The sequence below is a fragment of the Balaenoptera physalus genome (assembly GCF_965194825.1).
Source record: "Balaenoptera physalus genome assembly, chromosome: 2".
Taxonomy (NCBI): domain Eukaryota; kingdom Metazoa; phylum Chordata; class Mammalia; order Artiodactyla; family Balaenopteridae; genus Balaenoptera; species Balaenoptera physalus.
This window is the reverse complement of record NC_138883.1, coordinates 120,074,685-120,090,027: the sequence shown is the minus strand read 5'-3', so window position 1 is coordinate 120,090,027 and position 15,343 is coordinate 120,074,685. Positions and strand designations below refer to the sequence as shown.

The 15,343-nt window shown below is 47.6% G+C and overlaps 1 protein-coding gene and 1 long non-coding RNA gene across 8 annotated transcripts in view; one reads left to right on the top strand and one right to left on the bottom strand.

Moving 5' to 3' along the window:
* Positions 1-15,343, top strand: part of LOC309656364 — a 47,990-nt gene that overhangs the window by 5,386 nt on the left and 27,261 nt on the right. The gene's annotated exons all lie outside the window — the stretch shown is intronic.
* The window catches only part of PEAK1 (pseudopodium enriched atypical kinase 1), a 298,121-nt gene continuing 290,044 nt past the window's right edge, over positions 7,267-15,343 (bottom strand). For all 7 annotated transcript variants that reach the window (XM_082452586.1, XM_082452585.1, XM_082452589.1 and 4 more), the window contains one exon: positions 7,267-14,182. In XM_082452586.1, coding sequence (XP_082308712.1) covers positions 13,022-14,182 — 1,161 coding nt within the window. In that variant the 3' untranslated portion in view covers positions 7,267-13,021. The remainder of the gene's footprint in view (positions 14,183-15,343) is intronic.

Sequence of the window (15,343 nt, the reverse complement as noted above, 5' to 3'; positions counted from 1 at the left end):
TGGACAAAAAGTTTGGGGGGTCTCCATGCCTCAGAGACCACCTGCTTCTCTGGTCAGCTGTGCCCACGGGAACCAGCAACTTCATCCCCCTGGAATCTGGTAACTAGCATTCTTGGGAAACACAGGGATGTTTGCAGAACTTAATATTTCTTTCTTTTCCCCCAAGAAATGGATAAACCTCATTAAGCCAAGACAAGACAAGAGAACTGGGTCATGCCCTGCTGATGCCAAGCAGGGGCTTGTGAATGAAGCAGGCTGTTAAATTTCAGACATAAGAAATAATCTGCTCCTTGTACCACTTGATCACTTTATTAGCACAAAAGATAAATTTAAACCTCTGACTTATGACAAAAGGAAGTAAGTCTGCACTATCCTCCTAATTAAACCAAGAGAAGCCAGCTAGATCCAAGGACACCAGGCCCACTCAATTAATTAACATTTATTACAATCAGAAAATAATCTAATTCAATTAAAATGTTTCCACAAAAGCGGTTTAATGACTTTCCCCAAAATAAAGTACATACGACTGGAGCATTTATTATGCCAGGGCCCAGTGTCAGTCGTGAGGGAGCTGAAATGACAGCCCTGATGTGGCTCTGTGGAAAGGTGAGGACAGGGCAGGCGGGGCCGGGGAGGGCTTGGCCGAGCCCCTCATCAAGAGAGAGGGGATGCTTCTGGACAGCAACCCTCTAATGAGCAAGCAGGCCCAGAGCCAGAGGAGCTGCCCACAGCCGCCTTCACCCTCACCCCCACTTCCTGCTTCAGCCCCCTTCCTCATCGCTGTGCCTGGCACCCCCTTCCCTTTATAGGATCAAGCTTGGGTAAGGAATTAAGGGGCAGGCTTGGATTCAGGGGCCTGAGCCCCTTTCTGCCTGTGTCACCTTGGGCAGGTAGGAGGTGTTTAGAGAAAGGACTGTTAGCAGGGCTTTCTGAAACTTAGCCAGGAGATATTTGTAAAGCTGGAGAAACTGCCATTTGAAAGCTGCAAGCAGTTTTCTGACTCTCATGAGGCAGAGATTTGAATTCATAGTGCCTTTGTTCAGCAAAAATCCCTTGATGGGTCCTTAGTTATAAAAACAGAAAGCAAATACTTGGAGTTCATCCTTTGGAGCTAACAATATCTGAGCACATACTATTGCCAGGCAGAGGGCTAAACACATTTGTTGGACTACGTCCTTTAATCCTCACAACAACCCTGCAAGTTAGAACTCTCCATTGAAACCTAGGCTCAAAGTGTGCCTGAGGACCATGGTTAGTTAGAGGTGAACCCTGGATCCAAAGCTGGGCAGCCAGACTCAGGGCAGGTAGGCCCCCAGCAAGCTCAGAATAACTGTGGGACCCTGGGGGGGAGGGAGGCCTCTGTCATTGGACTTGGGTGGGGCCCCAGAGTCTGTCCTTTTGAAAAGCCCCCTGGAGACTCTGGTGCTCTGATCTTGGAGATTGAAATCTCTACATCCACCCTGTCTCCTGGCGTCACACCTTGCCCAACACCCCTGCTCAGCTGTGGCCTCAGAAAAAGGACAGTATGAATTAAGCCCCTTCTCATCCAATTCAATTGCACCTACATTGTCTGAACTTTATACAGTCACCAGCATTGAGTATAAGCTTTAAAAAGAGCTCTGTTAACTTGATAGGCAGAAAATGGGAGGCCAACAATAGGATCCTAACTAAAAAAGAAAAAGGCGGAGGAAACAACACTTGTGGGATATATAGCAAACGTTAGTGATGGTCACTTCTGGATGGTGACCTAGTGGGTCAACTTTATTTTCGATTTCCTACTGTAAACAGACATCACTTTTATAATCAGAAAAAGCTATTAAAATGGTTTTTAGGTATGCCCTCTTAGTTTTTCATTTCTCTTATTTCTAGAAAGTTTAAGCATTTGGATTCTTCTATGACTTGTCTGTTCTCATCTCTCTATTGGCATTTTATGTTCTTAATGATGTGTATAAGCTCTTTATAACAGGATTTTAACCCTATGTCCATTATATTTGTTGAAATGGTTTTCCTGGCTGGTTATTTATTTTTCAATTTTGTTTCTAATGTTTTCAGTGGATGAAGGTTTATCATCTTTATGTAGTCAAACCTATTGATCTTTCCCTTTCAGGTGCCTTCTGTTGCTTTATAAGTTAGAAAATCCTTTATCAACAGCAGATAAAACAGGTATTGACTTAGCTTTCTTTCTAGTTCTTAGGGTTTCTTTTCTTTTTTCTTTCCTTTGTGCCATGTAGCTCCTTGTTTGATCTGCTTGGATTTATTTGAGTTTACAGAGTGCAGATTATTTTCCAAATAGCTAACTGATTGTACCAGCACATCTTATTGGATAAGACTTTCTTTCCCTTCCATATGGTAATGTCTTACTGATCCTATATTGCATTTTTATAGATAATAAGCTTTGTTTTTAAGTTACCTATTCCATTACACTGACCTTTTTTTTTCTTGTATCTGTATCACACTGTTTTATTGATCATAGCTTTTTCATATACTTAAATAGCCTCTCAATTTCAACAATTCCTGGGTTTCTTTCACCTATTCATTCTTCCAAGTGACTCTGAGAACCATTCTGTAAAGGTCAAAACAACAACAACAAGCCACTGAGGTTTAAGATTCAAATTTCATTGAAATATTTGAGGAGATACATGGTCTTTCTACCCACCCTGGGGGCTCATCTCTCTATCTGCGCATCTTCTATTATAATTCTTGGGAGAGTTTTGTAGTTTCTCGTATTTCTTTGTTTAGCCATCCCTACAAGAATGTGACTAGATGCCCAGAGAAGCAGAAATGATAAGAAAAATAATAAATTTACATATATGTATGCTATATAATACTGTCATTTTTAGTGAGAGAAGCTGTCTTTTGAGAAGTGCCATGATCGTGATGTCTATTGGGTCAGCCCTTAAGTGAGTTAAGGGAGGAAGGCAATTTGCAGAATATTGTACACATTGTGCAGGTGTATGTGTATGTTTTGTGTATATTTGCACGAAAATGGGGCAAGGGGTTGAGCACTTTACCATCTAGATCACCACGGCATGGGGGGAATGGAGAGGGTGGAGGAATGGAAGGTAGATTCCTGCCCACCCCTTTGCTTCCCCCCGCCCCACACACGGGAAAAGAAAGTTGCCAAAGTGGCCAGTTACCTCTATGGTGGCTGATAGTCACTCAGTTGCCTTTTTTTGTCCCAGAAGCAGTCCTAGGAGGCCCCCATGGTAGGCACCTGCTGGGTGGGTGAAGCTGGGGTTTACTAGCTTGGCAAACTTTGCCCCTCTCCACCTGCAGAGGTGGGGTGGAGGGAGGCAAGTCTGCTCTGGGGCCTCTTGAGTGGGAAGCTTCCACAGGCGTCCAGTACCTCCCTCTCCTCAGCAGACACCCCGTTCCTGGCCAGCTCCTTACAGAAGGAGCCAGGATCTGACTGCTCAGCCTGACAGGCCCTTTCTGGATTTGCCCCCTTCCCCATCCCCACTCTGCTGGCTTCAGGAAGCCTTCCTAGGCTGCCCCAGTCTGTCACGGTTGGAGTGAATGACCGTAGGACCCAGAATTATACATTGGCATAGAAACAGGCTAGCAGACTTGTGACGTGGTGGGGAAGAGAACTGGCTTCCGAGTGAGCAAGGCTGGGTTCGAATCTCAGCCCTACTACTTACCAGCTGTGCAGCCTTGGACAAGTTTCTTTTTCTTTTTTTTTTTTTTAACATCTTTATTGGAGTATAATTGCTTTACAATGGTGTGTTAGTTTCTGCTTTATAACAAAGTGAATCAGTTATACGTATACATATATCCCCATATCTCTTCCCTCTTGCATCTCCCTCCCTCCCACCCTCCCTATCCCACCCCTCTAGGTGGTCACAAAGCACCGGGCTGATCTCCCTGTGCTATGCGGCTGCTTCCCACTGGCTATCTATTTTACATTTGGTAGAGTATATATGTCCGTGCCACTCTCTCACTTCGTCCCAGCTTCCCCTTCCCCCTCCCTGTGTCCTCACGTCCATTCTCTACGTCTGCATCTTTATTTGGACAAGTTTCTTACTCATTCTGAGTTTCAATTTCCTCTCGTGTAGAATGGGGGTCAGAGGGCTGGAGTGAGGATGGGAAGCGGGGGAGGCCGGCCCAGGACCTGCGGGCAGGAGCAGTTCTGCCCCCGCCCCTCCTGCGAGTCTCGCTCAGACTCCGAGGAGACAGAGGGGAGGAGTGGGAGGAGGCAGGAGGCAGGACACACGCCAGGCCGAGAGCTGAGTCTGAGGAGCAGGCTGGCGATTGCAGATAGCTGAGGGAACATGCCCAGTTGGAGTCACCCCAAAAGCTTCTTGGCTGAACGGGGCCCTGAAGAATGGGGAGGAAAAAGGACAAGAACACTGTGGGCAGGGAAATCTCCAGGTGTGTTTGACGAGCAGCAAGGAGGCCAGGGCGTGGGGGTCTGGTCAGCAGGAAGCATGGCCGGGTGGCGGGACTTGGGCTCTGCAGTTGGGTTGTCTTCTCTGGGCACTGGGAGGCCACTGATGATTCTGGGGCGACAGCAGGGCGTGAGGGAGGAAGGCCATGAGCTCCAGGAAGCTGGGAGGAGGAGCTGGACTGTCTTGAGGACAAATGCTAGTTCCCTCACTAGGGATTTGGGGCAAACAAAACCTCTCTGGCTTGTCTTCTCATGGGTAAAATGGGGATAATTCTAGAACCTACCTCATAGGGTTGTTGTGAAGGAAAAATGAAGCTAGTTCAACCCTAAGAAGCTCTCCCGTGCTCTCCTTTGCGCTCCTAGGAAAGAGCACTGCCAAGAAGGCACACAGATCTGGGTTCATATCCTGACTCTGATTAGTTGAGTGAAAATGGGCAGAATGGAGCCATCTCCTTGGATGGCTGTGGGGATGAAGCACACTCTCACCTTTGGTAGTGTTGATGCTCCCACCGGTGGCAGCCCAGGGGCTCTCTGAGCAGCGCCCAGGCCACAGAGCGTGGGGGAAAGGCCGGCTGCCCTGACCTGGAGGAGGCCCAGGGTCAGGAGGCAGAGGTAAGCCAGTGGGGGGCGCTGAGCCACTCAGAGCCTGAGGGAAAGAGGCCTGCAGAGCCTGACACCCACAGTGGGGCTCTGTCCTCAGCATCCGGGGGCCTGAGTGGCCTGGCCTGGGATGGCCGTGGCGGCAGGGTTAGGATGTGCCCCCGGGTGTGTGGTGGAGGGAGGCGCAGGGAGGAGAGGCGCTTGTGGGGAGAGGAAGACCTGATGAGGAGCCACGGGTTTGCAGGTTTTCACTCTGCCTGACTTCCAACCCATGGTTCCAAGACTCCAGCCCAGGTGTGGGCTGGTGAGCGATGGGTGGTGGAGGTGATGGACTCAGAGAGCTGAGAGCTCTGCCCCCCTGACAGAGATTCAGAGCCCCTCTACTCCTGGGGCCCCGGGTCCCCCTCACCGAGCACATTCCCCAGCACCCAGTAGCCCTGCTTGGATTCTCAAACTGGGACTGGTGACCAGTAAGGCTCAGCCTTTTGGTTGCTTCCATGTACCTTCCAGAGGGTAAGGGAATAGTTGGTTGGGATACGTGTGTGCGGAGAGTTATCTATTATCTCCAGGAGATCAGGGGTTATACCCAGGCAGCCTGTTTCCACTCAGAGGTTTGCAAGTTTGAGAGAACCGGACCTTGGCAACCAACTCCCTACTCACCCCCCGCCCCCAACCACCGTATGCAATCCAATTTTTAAGTTTCAGCTGTTAATTACCTCGACCTGCTCTTACTGGCAACCTGTGATCCGCCAACTGCAGTCCTTGGCTCCTGAGGCACTAATGAAGTTCTTTCCCTTGTAGAGCACAGGCTCACTTAAAAGGAAGCACGATTTGCTAGGCCTTGGAAAGCAGCAAGAGCTCCCGGAGCAGAGGCTGCTCACTCAGCGCCAGGCACCCGGAGAGCTTCTCGTACCAGCTAATTCCAGGTAGGAAAGAACTCAAGATTCTTTGTGGCCTGCGCCGAAAGAAGTCAGTACCCAGGCATGTAGGAAGCCAAAGGCCCTACTCAAATGTCAGTGGCCCATCACCTCTGGACAGCCCAGAATCAAAAGGGAAGAGTGGTCTTCCTGAGGGCCCACTAACGGAATTCCTAGGAATGGATCCCATGCTGTGCAAGGTGATGGAGGGGACATAGGATCTGTCTCCAGTTATACCAAAGGACAAAGTGATCTCATTGATGACCTCGCTCCACCTCACTTGGAGTCAGGCTTGGGCAACCCTGAACTGGTCCCACCGTCCAAGCTTGTATCTTTTCAGGGGCCCCGGTTGGCCACTCACCAGCAGAGCATTAGGCAGCAACCCAAGCCTAGTGTGCTCCATCTCTGGGGCAGCTCCAGCTGTCTGTCTTTGTCTTTGGCTCTCTTCATCCAGAAGCCAGTGTGCTGTGCTCACAACGAGGAAGGCTAGCTCCCCAGCTCCTCTCCAGCAAGCAGAGCCCGTGTCCCTGGGGGTCGTCTCTCAGTTTTGTTGCTGACCCTTCCTCCTAGGCCCAGGCAACAGAGAGAGCTCTGAGGCCCACATCAATATGGGTTTTGCCTCCTCAGCAACATAAAACTTGAGTATGGCAATCAGTTTTCTGGAATATCCCTTAAATACCATGTCTGAAAATTCCAGAGTGCTTGCTAGTGGAGAGAAGCAGAAACACTGGGCTGGAGACAGTGCCCACTGTAAGGGGTTTAGAGCTCAGGTTTGCACTTTCATTCATTCTACTCCAATAACGTGGCAGCTGTCACTGCCACTGCCCACTGCTGACTTGTCGGTGGCCTCCTCTCTCTGCTCCTGAAGTGTCTGCACATTAGCTTGTCTGCCTTTGTGAGGACACTGTGTGTGACCGTGTACCTTTAGGAACAGGCAAATGATGTGGATTCTGCAGCAGATGATATTGTACAAGGCCCTGCCTTGCTCATATTGTCTGCAGAGCTCTGAGATGGCCACTCAGAGGCTCAGCCACAGCCAGCTAACCAAACCTCTCAAACATGTAATAGTACAAACCCAGGAAGTCTATATGATGACTGGTCACCAGGGGGCGATCTCACACAGCAAACCCGCAGCCCTTTGAGCTCTGGGGGAAAGCTGAAGGCCTTCTCGCTCCCTTCCATGCCTAGTTTTCTCAATTTAGCGAGGGAATGAATCAAAATATAGTCCAGGTCAGCAGGGAGGAGCATTCAAGAGGGCATGCATCCTGGGATTTAAGATGGAACCACGTCTGCAACCAAACTCCCCCTCCCCCGCAGCACGTCAGTGTGGGAGAGCTGCTGAAAGGACAGCGCTTGTCTGGCTTTTAGTGTATATGAAAATGAATTTATTTACACAGTAACATGATGCCACAGAGAACACAGCAAAGTACCACAGCAAACCAAAGGGCGTCGCCACCTGGTGACAGAGGGGACCTTTCACTGGTAGGTTTATACAACTCCAAAACATGTTAAGTAGAGGTGAAGCTCCAGGAAAGAGCAAAAGAAACAAGATTTTCAAAAAGAGAGCATGGGCAGAGCCATGGGGAATGAAAGAGAGAGTGGAACGAGGGCTGCCATGATTCAAATCACTGAGAAGGACAACATCTGGCTTCCGCCCTCATCTCACGCCAAAATGCCCGGCATATCATCAACAGAAAAATCCCATCCCAGTGTGTTCACACATCTGCTAAGGGAAGGGATAACCAAGTAGTATTTGGAGCGTTTCCTGAAGCAGTGTGGTTTATCTTTCAAAAATGCTACCCTGAAGCCATAGGACTGGTTCAACATTCAAGTTATCACGAGTGCGGACACACACATACTTTCCACACACTACACGGGCAAAGTGGATTTTCCATAATATAACATTTGTAGCAAAATATATGACTCTGTACTTCTGCTAGGTTAGAAAATGTCCGACCTCTTTGGATTCCCTGAAACTTTCTGGATTAAAAAAAAAAACAACAAACATGGAGGCAAATGGATGGGTAAAGGTGAGAAGCTGGAATAAACGCGGAGGCTCTCTGGAGTGGGAAACATGTGATGGGACGTCCGGATGCAAGCCCCTGCCGCCCGCCCAGGTGGGGAAAGCTTCTAGCAGTGGCTGACACAAAAACCTACTCTAATTTCAAACAGCTGCAGAGAGGGGGGTGTTTAACAGCTGTATAGCACCTTGTACATTCTGGGCACTTATAAATATTAAATGGTGGTGATGGTGAGTGATAAACACCTCAGTAGGAAGGTTTATAAAAAAATATTAAAATTTGTTAAGAAATTTCCCAAGAGTTCTTTAAACAAACCTATGGAAACTACCATATCTCTTTTAAAAAATTCCTCAGCTCTCAGTATTACGTGGATATGATGTTCCCAAGCTGAAGTCTGGGCAATAGTCACAACCATGTCAATGACAGAAGAAACAGTTCCTTCTCCTTAAATACTGGGGAACTTTATAATCTGTGCAAGGTTTTCTTCATCATCATACCATCATCTTTTTTTTCTTAATACACAAAATGGACTTGTTTTAAAAAAATAGGTGCTTATTTGAGGATGCATTATTTTATCAGCTGAATACCTGGATGTGGAATGTATGTGAATTCTCCTCCCATGGCATCTGTCGTAACTCAACCTCATCACCTAAGAAGCATCAGGACAGAAAGGCTTGATTTCTTTGGTATAATCTCTACCTAGGATCTTGCACTGCACCTCTTGTGGCTTCCCTTATGGCATCATTTTTGGTCCAACGGAATCCCCACTTTCAGCGCGGACAGCTGGGCTGCAGTGCGCACTTCAGCAAGAGCGGCACTTGGATTCGTCTCAGCACAGCACTTTGGGCCTTTGAGAATATGAGCTTCAATGAGGTAAAACTAATAACCCGGTTTCGTGGGCAGCCATCCTATTTACTCATTAGGCTGAACCAGAATCTTTAATCCTTATCAACTAGTGAGGGGAATAAAAAACATGTCAGAGTTAACCCAGGGAGTCAAGTTCCTCCCCTCCACCCCGAAGTATGCTCATACTTCATTTATACATCTAGAATCATTTGGAATATAGTGCAGTATAATAAGTCCATCCCAATTTCTGGAACTAGCCTGTATTTTTTCAGATCACTGCTGGTAACATCTAGGTAAAAATCCTAGTTGCAGGTTATCAGCAAAACCAAGTCAGGTTACTTCCCAGCACCAAAGTATTCTTAATTCAAATTTGGGAAGCTGAGTGCAATCCTTCTACACCCTACCGTTTAGTAGGCCCCAAAGATCTTTCATCGAAATTTTACAATGCTGGAAACTTTAAAATACAATTTTAGGTAGTTTAACTCCCAGAAACATCATTAATATTTCTAGAGGTTCAGATCTCTTGGCTTAGAGTTTTCTAAGTTCACAAACTTATTCTGAGTTTGGAAGCACAACTGTCCGCCACTGACAATGAAAGGTTACTCAGAGTCTTAAAATCCTAACAAATAGGTTTTACTTTTAGCCCCTCAACATCAGTAGGCTAGGGAGTGTGGGTGCTTGTGTCCCCCATATATCTCACCCGGTTTATCTTCCGAGGGCAAAACTTGGAACCCACTGCCATATTCCTGGCTTCCAATTCAGACTTAGCCTAGGGGTTGGTGGACGTCCTTCCCGATTCTTTTGTTGTTGATTCCACATGTTGCAACTGCTCTCTTCCCCATCCTGCTGTTATTCTTGATGAATTAGCTTCTGGGCATCACGCTAGTACACCAAAGGGGCTCTCCTCAGGCTAGCAAAAGAGCCCTCTCACAGCCCCTGTCCTTCCTGTGGAACATCTAATTCCCTTCCTTCCCAGACGAGGTTATCATGCTAACAAGGCACTCTGCTGTACATTCAGTCTTGGTCTTGGCTACTCCAGCCATTGTCCTGTTTCTCTAGTACCCAAATGTGTACGAGAGATTATTCTTGCTCATGTGGCTTAAGGAAAAGTTCCAATAGCGGCTTAATTGTTCAAATTCTCAATATAAACGGAAGAATCTATAGTAAAACTTCAATAGAAGAGAAAAAATCCAATCAGTATTGAAGACAATAACTTGACATTACTTGAGAAAACAAAGTGCTATACAAGTCACAATCCAAAACTCATATATATATATATAAATATGTATGTATGTATGTCTGTGTCTGAGGGCAGGATTTCTTTCCAGTTGATGAATGTATTCAAAGTTCCTACTACAATTAAAATGGAAATGTAAAATATTTGTGATAATATGAGATTGACTGAATTTCATCATATTTGGAAAAGTATTTGGAGGACCATCTGATGTAAATACTTCTTGCCTAGAAATAGGGTTATTTTGCCTATTCTGCTCTAACCTGTAATACCTTCTTCCCTCCCCACCTTACACTCCTTGGCCCTCACTCAGAGAGCTCTTAATCTAGCCACCTGTCTCAGGAAAGCCTGAGTCCCTTCTCTGACTAGTTGGCATTACTCTTTTGCCCTTAACAAATCTGAATATGAAAACAGTACTAAACACATCTGATGTGAAGAGGTGCTCGGTTTGCCAGTGCTATGAGATAATGGTAGTGGAGGGTGTCCATGATTATAATACTATAGAGTTAAAATGAAGAAGATTGGGTCCAAGTCAAAACACAAACAGAGAAAAAACGTGGGGGGGGGGCGGGGAGGGAGGATACCTAGAGAACAAATAGAGGGACCAGGAAACATTCTTCATTAAATATGAAACCTCATTAAATAGTCAACATTCAAATTTACATGGGCAAGGCACCACGAGAGTGACATTGAGAAAGTGTCTCAATATGCAAACCATGGAGGGGGGCTGCTAAGGGAACGTGCTGGCTGACAGGGTCAGTGGTCTGTGCACTGCCACTTCAGTGTATAATTGGGCAGGGAGTTATGTGCACATGGGCTATGCTAAGGTGAACCAAACACCAGCCTGCTAGGCAGGGTGTGGCCATGTCACAGGACACCGAGAGAGAGAGTGGATTGCTGGCCTGCAGCGGCATGCCTACCTTGTGGCCATTCCTAGGGGCAGAGCCTTGCACTCTGGCCAGAGGAGACAAGACTCTTTGTGGGCTAACCAGCTCTCTCCCCTGGAAGTCCTGTACTGCTGGCCAGGAGGACAGGCACATGCTCCATATGGAGCCCCACATATCCCATTCTCTTAAAAAAAAAGAAAAAGAAACAAAGAAGAGCACAATAAAATACATTCTTCTCCTTTCTTGATCCTCTTTGATATAGGTGAATCACATGAAAGGTTGTTAATAATGTTAAAAGTTTAAAAATTACCAAAAGGCCACTAACGTGCTATCTAAGTAATACTGCACAATCAGGCTTGGCTTTAACAAACTCTGCACCGGTAGATGAGGGGCCCAGGGCTGTCTCACCGATCAGTGCAGAGAACGCGTCTATCAACCCTGCCACAGGTTGCTCCCCCAGAGGCCTGGCCTCTACTTCCAGCGTGCATGTGCACACACACGGGTACATACGTGTACACACTCTCACACTGTCTGAGTGACTCTTGGGATTTCAAGGTTGAAGTAAACAGAACAGATACTCACAGTTTTGAATAAAACACACACACACACACACACACACACACACACACACACACACACACACAGGTGGAAGGAACACTCGTCACTCAGCTCAAATATGTGCCAAGGGAAGAAGGGGAGGGTTTCTGGAGATATTGCTTCAGGTGAAGTTGCAACATAAACATTGTATATACAGCTAAAAAAAAATACATACCAAAATTGCACATATATCCATAGAGGAGGAGCACAGACCCCACGTACGGTGAACAGCTCTCAGCCACCCACCTCAGCAATCCAAGTTCCCTGGGAGCTGTCCTGCAGAGCCATTTCAGAGGGTCACAAGGAGCAATGTGCCTGTGCACTGGCAGGCAGTCTCTCTAGAAAAGGCCAGCACTCTGAGGAGGAGGTCAGCAGTCTCATCAGCGGCCTTCTCCCCTTCCCCTGCCTTCTGGCCATCCTAATAGCCAGCCACGCCATGCCCTCTAAGGAGACATTACAGCTCAACTGACAGCCGCTTCATGCAGGGCTGTTGTCTACAGCATTTGGTAGACTAGTTAACGCTGGCTACTGACAGAAGGAAGCTGGCCAATTACTGCTCGAGGGAAAACTGTGATCTGGGCTCCGGCAGCCCTGGCTGCTAACGTTGACAGCTCTGACAGTGATCAAAGAACAGTACTTTAAACTCTGTTCCCCTGATGGCCCCTAGAGAATTGCACATGCAGGAAAATCATCTCCTTGTGTCCTGCCAGCTATTTATAAGATCTGAACTGCACTCCACCCTGCTGAGGCACTAGTGACACCACCTTGGGTCAGCTCTGTAATGGGCCACAAGTGGCCGATAAACCCTAACTTCATTGGCAAGTGGGGAGAGAGTAGAGGTGAAGGAGAATCAGGCAGTGGCAGCAGAGGGGAGACTGTTAGGGCCATCCTCCATGCAGTGCACACACTTATCGATAATAGAAATGAAAATGGGTTCATGACCCAAAGGATGGGATCTCTCCTTGCCCTTCTACTCCTCCTGGAACAAGGGATACAGTCCCCTGAACCAAAACTGGGCTGATGCTAAGGATGGCAGTTCCGCTTGGTAAGAGAGTCAGTTATTGATCCTTTAAAGGAAGAAAGTCTGTTGTGAGAGCTTAGTGGATGATGGTAAGGACTGGTTAAATCCGTCTATTGCTAGTGAGAATAAATACACGGTGTTAAAAAGACAGGGGATATTCAGAATTATGGAGGAACTGGACCCAGCTCACTGAGTTCAAACCAGAGGAGCTGTCCCTTCAAGGATATGTCTTCATTTTCCTGCATTCAGGGCACAGTTAGGGCGGAAGGCATTCCCATGCAAGGCAGCTGCATGTTTGTGCGGCTGACTTTCTGTGAAGTTGAGAGGGACTCAGCGTCTCACTGGATTTAGAGCTGAGGACAGCCTTTCAGAGTGGACTCATCTGTTCATGGATGGGGATGGAAGGCTGGTCTCTCCCCTCTCCTTGAATTCTGTGTGAGTACTAGGAAGGGGAAGTATGTGAGCGACTTGAAGAAGGTGACAATGAAGTAAGAGCAGCAACTGGGACACGTTAACGGGGTTGCAGGATTTTCACGACGCAGCTGAGGGAGTCTGGAGTAGCAAAAGCCAAATACTGAGCGCAAAGCCAGTCCTCCAGGCTGACGCCACCTTCCCTGTCCAGGGACTTCTCAGCAAACTTGATCATGAGCAGTGTTCGCTTGATGTCTAGCCAGTTTTGGAGCAGGGCATTCCTCTGCACTGGGCTGGGGGAGGCGGCAAAAGTCTGGAAGAGGCCTTCGCGGGGGCCCCAGAGCAGACACTGGAGGATGCCTTTGGCGCCTGAAATGAGGAGTCGCTCGGAAGGGTTGGGGTTCAGGAGGCAGCTGGCCAGCTGCTGCAGGCCCCGGGAATAGGGGGAGCGGAGTGGGATGCGAGGCAGGTCTGCTCGAGTGTATTCCTTCTCCTTCAGCTCTGGGTTCTCATCGAAGGGGTTGGGCAGGTGCAGCATCTCGTAGATGAGGATGCCTGTCTGGAACTCATCACACTTTTTATACTGGGTGGCTGTGATGATCTCCGGGGCGAGGCGGGACTGGTCCCGGAGGATCTCAGGGTCCACCAGATGGCTCTTCTGCTTGGCTTGAGAGAAGTTGCTTACTATGAGCCTCGTGGGACAAGAAGAGGTGGGGCCGGGCTCCGCAGGCCCAAGGCCCTGGGCGGGTCCCCCGGGCTGGTAGTGGACAAGCAGCAGGTTCTCCAGACGCAGATCGCAGTGAGTGACGTGGTAAGGTTTGAGGTGCTCCAGGCCGGAGCACAGCTGTAAGAGCAGCAGACACACTTGCCTCTCATACACGTCAGGGCTTTTCCCATGCTGCGCTAGAGAGTCTCGCACAAAGTCGGCCACGGTGAGACAGGGAACCTCTCTGGTGATGACCACGACGTGGCTTCTCTGCTTCCTGCTAACGACTGCCTGGCTTTCTTTGTGGGATGACTCCGCTTCAGAGCCGGGCTCTGGGCTTTTTCCATCAGTTCCTCCTTTCACCTCTTCCGTCGCTTCCATTTCATCCTCTTCCTCTTCAGGGGCATCAGGGTCCTCCCAGGGAAGCAGGCGTTTAGGAACTTCAGCAAGAAAGTGACCACAGTCCTGCTGGATGTTAAAATGGACAGCCAGACTCTGCCGGACAGCCAAGCTGTGATAATACTGCTGCGATTCTTTAGCTTTGCTCTTACAGATCTGTAAGAAGAAAGCAAACAACACAATTTAAAATGCACACTTTCATAATAAGGCTTATGATGTGTAAAGAAGTGTTACCTGGAAGGTGACTGGTGGGAGTCTGGATTGGCAAAAGCAACAGCTTTGCAGTGAAGACACAGTGTTAGAGTTGAGTCTTCAGAAAGGGTCTTGGCAATCCTGTGCTGAGTGACAGCCACAGTGTCTACGTGCTTAACTTCATGTGTATTATCTCTAGTCCTTACACTAACTCTTCAAAGTAGGCCGAGGACCTAAGAATTAAAAAAACAAACAAAAACCAAACCAAAACAAAACAAAAAAACCCCAGGGCCACCAGTTTGCAAACCTAAGTCTGTCTAACACCAAAGCTTCCTCTTTCCACTGTACCTTGCCGCTCATCTAGAAAAGTGAACAACAAAAAGTCATTTTGCACCTGCTTTCTGTGGAGGTTTACAGCCTAGACTTATATAGCAGCTCAATAAATCGCTCATAAAGTAGGCCAGAATACCTTATTATATCACTGGTCAGGAGAGTGACATACAATTGGCCAGGTAAACTGTGGGTTTTCCTAACTTTTTAACGAATGTCATTGTGATGGTCACAACTCAGGCACTCATGGTTCACTGGCAGGGTAGAGATGAAAGAGTGAGAGAATCGTTGGTCTCAACTAGTCAGAGCAAAACCAACATTTCAATGGCAGGAGTCTGAGTTTTACACTTTCTCTTAACAGGCCTCACTGAAGGCCTAATATTCAAGCAATAAGGCCTCTCAAAAAGACCTTAAGTGGTTACGGATCAAGGAAGAGTTGCTTGATCAAAAACATTAGCCAAGAGTTCTACATACTAAAACAACTATTGTATTTCTGGTCTTAAAGGGTTAGAAAAGCAAAAAGTAAATAAAATCACCCCTAAATGGATTCTCCTCATGATATGATATGAGAAGTTGACAACGGAAGGCTGAGTCTCCAACACCAGTTCGTAGATCATAATAGTCTGGTCCAGACAGATCCTCCACGACCCTGGGAACCAGGTACACACTTGCCACTCTTCCTCCCCAGCAGGAGCACGCTGCCGCATCTCACAAACACCACAGCCTCCCAGCAACAGGTGTTCTGTAGTGTTTACATTTGCCCGTTTATTGCAGTAACACAGAAATACACATTTT